Genomic DNA, 12,595 nt, shown 5'->3' with positions numbered 1-12,595 from the left:
GAAAAATCCAAATCCCTTGTGGATGAACCCAGACTTTTTCATACACCTTCCCTTTAAAAAGAATGGAATTGAAAAGTTCCAATTTCATCTCCTTGGGCATAATTTTCTAGTTGAAATGGACATGTCATCCTTTCCAAAAATGCTTTAGTTCAAAAGAAAGATGCTCCCTCATCCTCAGCTGCTCAGATGGTCAAATTAGTTTTCACAATGGTCTTTCCAAGTCAGGCATATCAAAGGAAAAGATAATTTGATTAGTGACTATCTTTCTAGAAAATCCCCAACCAACAATACCACAGTCATTTCTTCACCTTTATGTGTATACCCTATCACCGATCCATCCTCATCCTCAGATTCATATTCCATAACTGATATGATAGAAAGCCTTCCCTCAGATATAAAAGACCATAAAAAAACCTTAACCCTTGAAGCCAGATCTAAAAGAATCATCAGAATCCTCCATGATTACCTTAAACAACATTACAACCATTCTCTAGCCATCTATCTTGCCCCTAACAAGCCATGGAAAACACCTTTTTCCTTTTGGATATCCAATTGGACTGTTTTCCATTACCTTTACATGTGGTATCTGCTTAATGAGTATTACTTGTGCATCCATTTTGAACCAGGATTTTACAAGCTCCTTTTCCCAAACAATAATAGATATTTTGAAAAATTATGGTTTGAAATCCTCAAAAATGAAGCTCATAATGGAGATTGGAAACGATATACCACTGAAGCTTATCCAAGATTTGGACACAGAATTACTGCAGGATCCATGATTGTCAAGTTTAATTCAAAAAATGATGTTCAAGCAGAAGAAATTTTCCACCCGCTAGAAGTCCATTGGCTCACTAATCCAAATAATTCTCCCCATGAGCATGTGGACCCCCCTTGGTCATGTTTCCAGAAAGCACTCAAGTGGACAGAAACTCTTAACACAGGAATTCAAAACCCGAATGACTCAAGTCCAAGTACTCCAGAAGTCTATCACCAGCAATTGCCACATGTTGATGCTTGGGAACTACCAAATCCTTTGTTGGCTGCCCATCATTTCATAAACAATGATCCTTATTATGACAATCATTACCCAGATCTAGATATTAATGATGATTGGTTCCAAGGAAGAGATGGATGGGACTATTTGTGTTCAACACTTAAAAAAAAAAAAAAAAGGATGAAGATTTCATCTTTATCTATTGGAAGCATTCACTCCTCCGAATGGTAGCAACTTTTATCATTGCCACTAGCTTTTATCAAGTTCAGCTTCTATCATTTCCAACAACTCCTACCAAAAGATATTATGGTGTTTTGTCAAACCCATGCATTCTACTGTGTTGTCGGCAATATAATTGCTCGTAAAATATGTTGAATTGTAGTTTGAGTTCGGGTGCTATAAATAGAAGATTAGTGTATGAAGGAGGGATATAGAGCCTCAGAGTTTCAAAACTCCTCCCTTCCTTCCTCCTTATGTAAAATTCCCATGTCATATGTAACAACTCTTTTCAATCTAATAATATCAGTAAGTTTGTTGTATATAGTATCCTTTTCTATTCCACATCTTCTAGTAATATTGTATGTATTGTTAGCTGTTTACATTCTCAACCAATTTCCATAATAATCTTCTTACACTCCCTTTGAATCTCTATGTCTTCCTCTATATTTTGTGTCTTTCTGTATGACCTCTCTATATTTGATTCAAAGGGGGTGTAAGAAGATTATTATGGAAGTTGGTTGAGAATGTAAACAGCTAACAATACATACAATATTACTAGAAGATGTGGAATAGAAAAGAATACTATATACAACAAACTTACTGATATTATTAGATTGAAAAGAGTTGTTACATATGACATGGGAATTTTACATAAGGAGGAAGGAAGGGAGGAGTTTTGAAACTCTGAGGCTCTATATCCCTCCTTCATACACTAATCTTCTATTTATAGCACCCGGAGCTTAAACTACAATTCAACATATTTTACAAACAATTATTTTGCCGACAACACAGTAGAATGCATGGGCTTGACAAAGCACCATAATGTCTTTTGGTAGGAGTTGTTGGAAATGATAGAAGCTGAACTTGATAAAAGCTAGTGGCAATGATAAAAGTTGCTACCATTCGGAGGAGTGAATGCTTCCAATAGATAAAGATGAAATCTTCGTCATTTTATTTTTATTTTTATTTTTTAAGTGTTGAACACAATTAGTCCCATTCATCTCTTACTTGGAACCAATCATCATCAATATCCAGATCTGGGTAATGATTGTCATAATAAGGATCATTGTTTATGAAATGATGGGCAGCCAACAAAGGATTTGGTAGTTCCCAAGCATCAACATGTGGCAATTGCTGGTGATAGACTTTTGGAGTACTTGGACCTTAGTCATTCGGGTTTTGAATTCTTGTGTTAAGAGTTTCTATCCATTTGAGTGCTTTCTGGTAACATGACCAAGAGGGGTCCACATGCTCATGGAGAGAATTATTTGGATTAGTGAGCCAATGGACTTCTGGTGGGTGGAAAATTCCTTCTGCTTGAACATCATTTTTTGAATTAAACTTGACAATCATGGATCCTGCAGTAATTCTGTGTCCAAATCTTGGATGAGCTTCGGTGGTATATCATTTCCAATCTCCATTATAAGCATTGTTTTTGAGGATTTCAAACCATAATTTTTCAAAATATCTATTATTGTTTGGGAAAAGGAGCTTGTAAAATCTTGGTTCAAAATGGATGCACAAGTAATACTCATTAAGCAGATACCACATGTAAAGGTAATGGAAAACAGTCCAATTGGATATCCAAAAGGCAAAAGGTGTTTTCCATGGCTTGTCAGGGTCGGGATAGATGGCTAGAAAATGGTTGTAATGTAGTTTAAGGTAATCATGGAGGATTTTGATGATTCTTTTAAATATGGCTTCAAGGGTTAAGGTTTTTATGTGGTCTTTTATATCTGAGGGAAGGCTTTCTATCATATTAGTTATGGAATATGAATGTGAGGATGAGGATAGATCTGTGATAGGGTATACACCCAAAGGTGAAGAAATGACTGTGGTATTGATGGTTGGGGATTTTCTAGAAAGATAGTCAGTAATCAAATAATCTTTTTCTTTGATATGCCTGACTTGGAAAGACCACTATGAAAACCAATTTGACCATCTGAGTAGCTGAGGATGAGGGAGCATCTTTCTTTTGAACTGAAGTATTTTTGGAAAGTAAGACATGTCCACTTCCACTAGAAAATTATGCCCAAGGAGATGAAATTGGAACTTTTCAATTCCATTCTTTACTACAAGTATTTCTTTAAACGTGGAATGGTAATGGAGCTTTGAGGTCTTAAATGCACAACTTTTATATCCATAAATATTCCTTTTTCCATCAGTTTCTTCAAAAAGAGCTGCTGCCTAGTATTCATCACTGGCATCTATTTGTAGTACACGCTTGCCTAATCCTAGAATTGGCAATGGAGAAAGCTTTTCTGCCAATTTTTTCAATTGTTGAACTGCTTCCGTATGGTTTGAATCCCATTCTGGGGGGTTCTTCTTCAAGAGTTGAGCTAGGCAGTTTCTGTACTTGGAAATCTTTGGTATGAAATCAGACATATAATTAATAATTCTAAGAAACTGTTGTATTTGTTTGGCAGTAGAAAGCTTGTCTGGAAACTCTTTAGGAGATGTAGCAATATGTGGCTATAGAGTATACTTAAATCTGAAATAGTTATTGATACCCATTTTCACGACACATTTCATACAAGCCCGATTCAAACAAGCCCGACTTCCTTGTGGGCTCAATTCATGTATTATATTATATTTTATTCTTTTAAGCATGACCCAAGCCCATGCAACTTATGGGAAAATTGAGAAAGTGTGGTTCAGAGGATATGGGTTGGTTCATTTTGGACCTTTTGCATGAGCCCAGCCCATGCGTACTACCAAGTGGGCAAGGGACGCTGGTAGTACCTCAGGCTCATGGAAGAGGTCTTGTACCCAAAATTTCCACCTCAAAAGAGCTTTTATGCTCTGGGTGACTGTGGCCCAAAGTTTCTGCCCTAACCTAAATTTGCTACCATATTTTCTTTTCCACCCAAAAAACACAACTGACCCTAAACTAATTAGCTAGCCTATTGTAGCCAAATGTAGCTGTCAAAAGCCTACAATGACAAGGAAAGAATAGCTAATGGAGTCAGCCACTTTATTTCCAAAATCATGTAAAAAGCAAGCCAACTCTCTTACCCAATTAAAGCAAATTTGACCATAACCTCTTTAATTGAGACCTTGGGGTTTAAAACCTCTTCTATTGACCAAAAACTAGTCACTTAGAGTACCCAAAGTTTAATACAAAAGGCCCCAATCAGATTCAAAATGGACCAACCACGTTCTACCTAGAGACTTAAAACTTCAGAGCAAAAACCCATTAAGCCAGTCAACAATCTCACAATTTCGAACCTTTGTGGTGGAAATATGGGTACATGGGAACCTTCCCTCTCTTCCTCATGACCTTTCTCAATTTCCTTTTTTTGGTGATTGTGGGTCGAACTTTCAGACTTGTTGAACCATGTTTTCCCCATAGAGCTGAAATTTGAGAGCAAAAACCCACTAAACTAGGAAACATTCTCACAATTTTGATCCTTATGGGTGAAAATATGGGTACAGGAGAACCTTCCCTCTCTTCCTCACAACCTCTCTCATTTTCCTCTTCGCAGTGACTATGAGTCGAAGTTTTAGACCTGTTATGTTTTTACACTTTTTCTACACTTTTGTTATTAGCATTTTGATTCTCTCTTCTCAAAACACCATTAGCTTTTTGTTCATTATACATTTGGAATTTTAGGCTTGATTCTCCACAAATAAACCTTTTTAAAGAACCCAAGGGGAGATTTGGGCCGTTTTTGCATTTTCGGCCCTTATCGCAAAAACATCCCCCATAATAGTCATCCCCAAAAACTCTATTGATGTTTTCCCAATGACCATTTTTTTTCTCCAAGAGCATAATTCCTTGGGATTTCACTAAATTGTAAAATTCAGTGAGCAATTTTTCATGAGAATCTGCATCTTTTGAGAAGAGGAGAATATCATCTACATAGATCAATGCATTTGCCAAGAGAGGTTGAAACAAGGTCACCATTGCTTTTTGGAACTGAGATGGAGCATTTTTTAGTCCAAAGGGCATAACCGTCCACTGGTAATGATGATCTAGGATGCAAAATGCTATTTTGTATCTATCTTCTAGATGAATTCCTAACTGCCAAAATCCTGCTTTAAGATCAAACTTTGAGAACACTTTTGCATTTGAAAGATTCTGGAAAATAGCACTTTTATTTGGCAAAGAAAACTTATCATCTGCTAGAAAATGATTGAGATCTTGGTAGTTGATTACCAATTTAAGTTTTCCTTAGATTTGCTCAGCATGCTTAGTTAACATAAAAGGATTCGCAAGCCCACGGGGAAGAAATGGGTTCAATGAGTCCTTCAGTGAGGAGTGTGGAGATCTCTTGTTTGGCTAAAGCTAAATGTTCTGGATTCATTTCTTTGTGGCTGGCTTTTGTAGGATTGACATCTTCATTCTTTTTAAAGGGAAGGTGTATGAAAAAGTCTGGGTTCATCCACAAGGGATTTGGATTTTTCTGTAAGAACTCAGAATGATTATTTGCACAACAATCATTAATGATTTGAAGTCTTAGGGAATCATAAGGATCAACAACGAACAAGTGAGGAACTTGGGTCCAAGTAAGGAGATGTTGTTTATGTGAAAGTCCTTTTGATGATCATCTAAGGCTAGGTATTTGGTGAAGGATATCAAAGCCTATAAGAAGGTCTCTACCAGTGAGAGGTGATCCAAGAACCTGATGTTTTATGGTGAGGGTCGGGAAAATTCTGATGACTATAGGGTTTTATTTATTTATTTATTATTATTATTATTATTTTTTGTGATTGGAAATGTTTCTCCATTTGCTGCACGGAACATCTGGTAATGAGGTACCTAGAATTCTTCAGGTAAAATTTTTGGATGAATGATTGTTGCTGCTGCTCCGGTATCAAAAAGGGCAATAACAGGGGTAGGTCTAGAATATGAGTCAAGGAGAATGTGAACTTGGGCAATAGGAATGGGGTTTGCCAAAGAGACTAAAGCAGGCTGGGAAGTATAGATGGCTTGAATTTCGGGATCTGAGGCCACTGATTCAGAATCTGAGTCTTCTTCTGTTGTAGAGTATCCTATGACTACTAGGGCTTGAGGAGAATATTAGTCATCTAACGAATAGAGTGATTCTACATCATAAAAGGGAGTGTCTTCTGCATGAATCTGGGCTTGCTCAAGAAGCTTTGCTGCCTTTTCTCTCTTCGGGCAATTTTTTGCAAAATGTCTTGGTTTTCTGCATACAAAGCAGACTTTGGAAGTCTTTCATCTAAATTGCTTTTCTTGAGGAATCTCCATTTCTTCTTCCTAGAAAACCTTTTCTTTGCTTGTGGGGTCCACTCTCATGTGAGGGAGAAGAAACATGTGACGGAAACATAGAATAACTTCTCTGTTTATTGAGCTGACTATACTTTGTGTAGATTAAAATGGATTTCTTATTGTAAAGATCATTGTTTTCATGGGATCTTACAACAATTTGCCCATATTTAAGAAATTTTTTGTTGGTTAATTATGAATTTAATATGTTGTTGGTGAATGCCCTACAAATTATAAGGTGATCCTGAGCATACTTTTAGGAAGAATAAATTTTGATGGTCAGTTAATTGGAAATTACCAACAAGATGTGTTGCCCAATGGTTTGCACACTGAAGATGTTATTTCACTCATTGAGAGAGAGCATACCTGACCGGCGGTGTGGATGAGGGGGACTGTGCAGAGGTGTGGAGGATGAGCGTGATGGTGCGTGGAGGGCGATGTTTGGCCGACGGGGTGGAGGTGGTTACTGGTTGCTTTGGGTGTGTATAGCATAAGTGTGAGTGTGAGTGTGAGAGCTTTGGCTGAAAATGAAATGCTATAAAATAAAAATGTAATACATTTCATACCAAAATCAGGTTTATTTTATAATCAAGAGAGAAAATGTTTTCAGGTTAACTAGATTTTCTGTTCAACCAAACACCCGTAAATGTATAAAATGTTTTTCTTAAAGCTTTTTTAATAAAACAAACACAACCTAAATAAGTAAATCAAATGAGTATGTCTTGATAATTCTCTCTTCAAACTTGAACATCTTAGAATTCTTTTGATCTTTACAAAGAATTTTAGTCAAAACCAATTTTCCTAGATTAAATTATTTTTATTTTTGACAATACCATGGCCATATGGCCACCATCAGAGAGTGTCTCAAATGGCTTTTAGAAAAAGGGGTCCGGTGTACGAAAAAGGTAGATTATGAGTGATTTTTTTTTTTTTGGTTTCCCATCATATTTCCTCAAAAATTTTAACCAAAGACTAATTACTATTCACAACGGGTGGGCAATAGCGGGGTAAATCGCTGGCCAATGGAATTTTTTCAAAGTGCTGTTGCTTGGACTTGAACTATGGAGCTCCTAGTTAAACTCAAGACAACCACTTTGAGACCGAGTGCCCTATCACTTGGCCAACCCCACTCGGTTAAGTGATTTTTTTTAACCTTACAATCAATAAGCAGCTTTAAATTTCTAATACTAACTTTATTATAGTCATTTTTAAATAAGTGGATTATATTTATCACATTATTGTCAAGCTAATTGGCAATTTTGATATTTATTATTATGCCCGTTTGTATAAGTTATATAATAAAATTTGTAGTTTGTTTAAAATTTTCCTAATTATATGCATATCAAAATCATGATAGTTCTCATTAAAAAAAAAAAAATCATGATACTTTAACTTTTTTTTTGAGTTAGTTACAATAAGTTATATAGTAAAATTTGTAGTATGTTTAGAATTTTTCTAATTATGTGCATATCAAAATTATGATAGTTAACTTTTTTTTTTTTTTTTTTTGGATAGTTACAATATGCTATTAACTCCACAACTCGAATTATTTTCTCCTAAATCTTATTTAAAAAAAGTACCAATTAAATTACAACAAAACTCTTGGCACACAAGATAATTATTAATTACCTATCTTTATATATTGATGTTGTTACAAATTATAATCCACTCATTTTAGAATAAATGAATAGGATTTTAAAATCTCTACATTTGAATTATCACAAGAGTTTTAGAGTCTCATCAAAAAGAAAAAGAAAAAGAAAAAAAAGAAGAGTTTTAGAGGATTTAATCCAACCATGACCATTTGAAGAGAGATTCGTTCCACACTTATTTTCCCCTCTTTGGCTCGTATTTCAAAGAAGCGGTATATCATTGACTTGAATTTATGATCGATTATGAGTTTGTTAATGTATAGTTGGCAATAAATGAGGCAGGGATTGAGGTGGTTCTGGACCTGGTCCATGCATGCCCTTTTTCTTCGCTAATTAAATTGAATAAACAGGTTGTCCATGATCCTGGTTGCAACTTGCAACATCATAAATATAGGGTCAATTTTCTATACACATTTATTGATGCACTATATGGCTCATGCTAATATAATACTCTAATCTTTAAGGGATGAGTGGGGTGGTAGTAAATTTTAATTATTTCACACCCAAAAAAAAAAAAGGTCTTCAACTTTATTAGTCATATAACCTTTTTCAACTCCGAAGCTTATACTTCGTATATTCTTTGGACATTTTACGACAATTCGGAAGGTTTTTTTTGTTTTTTTGTTTTTTTGTTTTGTTTTGTTTTTTTTTTTTGTTTTTTTTTTTTTTTTGTGGTACAAAACTAGATGCATTTTTCAAATAAATTCAATCGTTTAACGGCAGTGCAACATAAAAATTATTATAATTTTTTAAAAATAATTAAATTAAATATTCTATGATTTATTGGTTAACGAAACTATATAGTTTTATCCTATTTTTAGATGTTGTATCTTATTTTCTTAAATTAAAATAAACTATATAGTTATATTAACCAATAGATAATAATTTCTAGTTTAATTAATTAATTATTTTAAAAAATGTATACTAATTTTCTGGTGTTTATTATATATGGTGAAATATATGAAGCAAAAACAATACCTTGAAGTTATATTATTTGAGTTAATTTGATAAAATGATTTTTATTTATGAATATATAAAAATTAGATTCAAAAACATTGTATGGTTTAATTTTTTATAATAAAATATGCTATTTATATTAGGGAAAAGTTAATAGATACCCTATGAACATTAGTTTATAAACTTTTTTTTTTCAAAAAAAATTTATGAGAAAATAAAAATGTAACTTCTCAAAAAAAAAAAAAAAAAAAACTGTTTTGACAGTTTTTTATATTTTCTATTAAAGTGGTATCAATTTTTTTTTTCTAAAATAGTCAATTAACAAATGTTTTAATGGCACCCATTAAGAAGACTTTTTATATTATTAAAAAATCTCAAATAATAATTTCAAAAATAAATACAAATAAAGTGTGCATTAAATGAAATTAAATAAATACAATTAAATGATATTAATATACAACAAAGCCAAATATAGAAATACTTAAAGGGAAAAAATAAATACAAATAAATTGTGCATTAAAATGAAATTAATATACAGATAATAGGACAACAAAGCAAGTCAATGAAGAGTCTAAGGGGTGTTTGGATTTTGAGTTTTCATAACTCATAACTTTGTTTTCATAACTCATAACTCGAAAATGGTGGGACCCATGCAAAAAAGCTTGTTTGGATTTTGTTTTCAATTGTTTCCAGTTTTTGTTTCCATCACTCAATTCTCTGATTTTTGAGTTATGAGTTATGGAAACTGAAAACACATTTTAGGTGTTTTCAGTTTCCAATGACATTTTCATAATTAAACACACATTCATGGGACCCATAGCCAGAGACAAGTAACGTTAGGTGCACCTTTTTCTTCTTGTTTCTTATTCTTTCTTTCTTCTTCATAGACTCACTCCAATGGCCATTTTTTTCTTCTTCTTCATTCTTTTTCTTTCTTTTCTTCTTCACAGAAACACCAAATATACTTTATCAAAAAAAAAAAAAAAAAAATAGAAACACATGGGTATCGATTTCTCAAACCCAGAAAATCAAACCCATAAACACATGAGTTAGATCATTCACACTAACACAGAAACACAAACCCACAAACTTTTCTCTCCTTAATCTTGTTTTTGTGTGCTTTCTCTTCAGCCAAGCACTAACAGAGGTAACCACAAGCACCATAAATAAAAAAAATAAAAAGAAAAAAGAAAAAAAAAAGCAGTAAAGCACAAGCAACAGAGACAAAGAAAGGGGCATGAACAACAGAAAAAACAGAGCACAAACATAACAATACCCAAAAAAATCAAGCCTTGGGGTTTTCAAAAATCAACACCAATAAAACGTGGAGATCAGTGCTGGGTTGAGAAGGTGGGAGATTAGCGCCGATCAACACTGCTACGCGTTAGAGGTGGGAGATTGGTGCCGCCGCTACACCGATTGTCTTCTATCTTACCTGGGTTTGGGTTTGTGTTGGGAGAGTAACAGGGCAATGGTGACTGAAAGAGAGGAAAATGAAATGAAAAGAGTTGAGGGAGACAGGTAGGCTAACTATACTCATTGACATGGTGCTCCGGCAGTGGGTCCCACAAACAGTAGAAATATTTGAGTGATGGGAAGGGAAAACAAAAACCAAACAGGTAGGATATTTTAAGTGATGAGTGATGAGCAATAAATAATGAGTGATAAGTGACGGAAATTGAGTGATGAGTGATGAGTAATGAAAAAAATAAATCCAAACAAGGCCTAAAGTTTCAGCCAAAAAAGAAAAGGTCTAAAGTAATAAAGTATGCATCTACCAAACAAACTAGTCCATAATGGCATAGTCCATTTCATACACCTACACCTTCCTGCCTGTTATAATCACCTCATTTTCTCATACCATCTCTCCCCATATCTTCTCTTCCACTCAAACACACACAGAGATTCAAGATTCAATCATGGTAGACCAAACAAAAACCTCCAATATTGATCCCTACAAATTCCTCAACATCAGTCCCAACCCAGATGGCTCACTCACTCGACTCACCCCATTCCCCCCCGCATCCACAAATCCAGAACCAAGCAAAGACCCCTCAACCCAACTACTCGCTCTCTCCAAGGACATCCCTCTTAACCCCAAAACCAAAACTTTTCTCAGGCTCTTCCTCCCACACCCTGTCCCTCAAAACCAAAACCAAAAGCTTCCTGTCATTATATACTTCCATGGCGGAGGCTTTGTTCTCTTCAGCGCAGCTTCACAGCCTTTCCATGATTCATGTTCCAACATGGCAGCTCAATTCCCAGCTCTTATCGTCTCCGTCGAGTACCGTCTCGCTCCTGAACATCGTCTTCCAGCTGCTTACGATGATGCCATGGACGCCATCATGTGGATCCGGAACCAAGCCAAGAAGGATGAAGATGATATCAATGGCTGTGATGCATGGTTGAGACGGTACGCAGACTTTTCACGTTGCTTTCTAATGGGCAGTAGTGCTGGAGGAAATATCGTGTACCATACAGGTCTACGCGCTCTTGATGTTGATATCAAACCTGTGGAGATCAAAGGGTTGATATTGAATCAGCCTTACTTTGGTGGGGTCCAGAGGACAGGATCAGATATCAGGTTGATCAACGATCGGATCTTGCCCTTGACTGCTAATGACTTAATGTGGGCCCTTGCTTTGCCAAAGGATGCGGATCGTGATCACGAGTACTGTAATCCGACGGTGGGCGGGTCCCATGATGCGAAGATCGGACGGCTACCAAGGTGTTTGGTAAGGGGTTATGGTGGGGACCCATTGCAGGATAGGCAGAAGGAGCTTGTGAAGATTTTGGAGGCACGTGGGGTGCACGTGGTGGCTGAGTTTGATGAAGAAGGCTTTCATGCTGTGGAGCTGTTTGACCCGACAAAGGCCCAAGCTTTGTTCAAAGGCATTAGGGATTTTATTAGAGGGTGTGAATGTGTTGTTGGTGAGACCAAATCTACTTTGTGAGATTCTGTTTTACATATTTTGTTTCTTACTTTTGGTCAATTGTTAAAAGAAGGTAATAAAGCCTTGCGAGGCGCAGGTGGCCCCTACTGGCTTTATAATTGATACTTGATACCTAAGAGGTTCCTTTTATCTCAATTTTAAAAAGTAAACAGTAATATTTAGGTTTTTATTTATTTATTTTTTTAAATATACTTTCTAATAGATTCTTTATTATTTTTTCCGTTTCATTTAAATATTATTTTTTCATTCATTCATTCATTCATTATTCTTTTTTTAATAATCATTTATTCTTCATATGTTCATTTCCAACAACTATATTTTTCAATGAAAAGTGTTATATTTACAACATTTTTCGTAATACTTTCACAAGAATCACAGCAAAATCTTATGTGGAAAGTTGTTATTAGTTCTAATTTAAATCCACTACTAAAATTATTTTTTTACTCATCAATATTAGCTAATAACAATCTGTTACTTAAGATTTATTGTAAAAATGTGTAGTAGCATTTCTTATTCTTTATACTATTTTTCCTTTCAATTTCATCCGTACTTTTTTTTTCCTCCACACACACGTACACCCACTCTA

At 35.0% G+C, this 12,595-nt stretch overlaps 1 protein-coding gene across 1 annotated transcript; it reads left to right on the top strand.

The window, feature by feature from the left end:
* The first annotated feature begins 10,844 nt into the window (after positions 1-10,844).
* LOC126697055 (probable carboxylesterase 8) lies at positions 10,845-12,095 on the top strand. Its single transcript, XM_050393879.1, has one exon. It carries the CDS (start codon positions 10,975-10,977, stop codon positions 12,007-12,009), a length of 1,035 nt encoding a protein of 344 aa, XP_050249836.1. The 5' UTR covers positions 10,845-10,974; the 3' UTR covers positions 12,010-12,095.
* Positions 12,096-12,595: the final 500 nt, after the last annotated feature.

The sequence above is a fragment of the Quercus robur genome, chromosome 8 (genome assembly GCF_932294415.1).
Source record: "Quercus robur chromosome 8, dhQueRobu3.1, whole genome shotgun sequence".
NCBI classification, from domain to species: Eukaryota; Viridiplantae; Streptophyta; class Magnoliopsida; order Fagales; family Fagaceae; genus Quercus; species Quercus robur.
The sequence above is the reverse complement of the archived record's forward strand: the minus strand, read 5'-3'. Positions and strand labels throughout refer to the sequence as shown.

Coding starts and splice junctions, on each gene's coding strand:
- LOC126697055 (XM_050393879.1), top strand. CDS start 10,975: ATGGTAGACCAAACAAAAACCTCCAATATTGATCCCTACAAATTCCTC.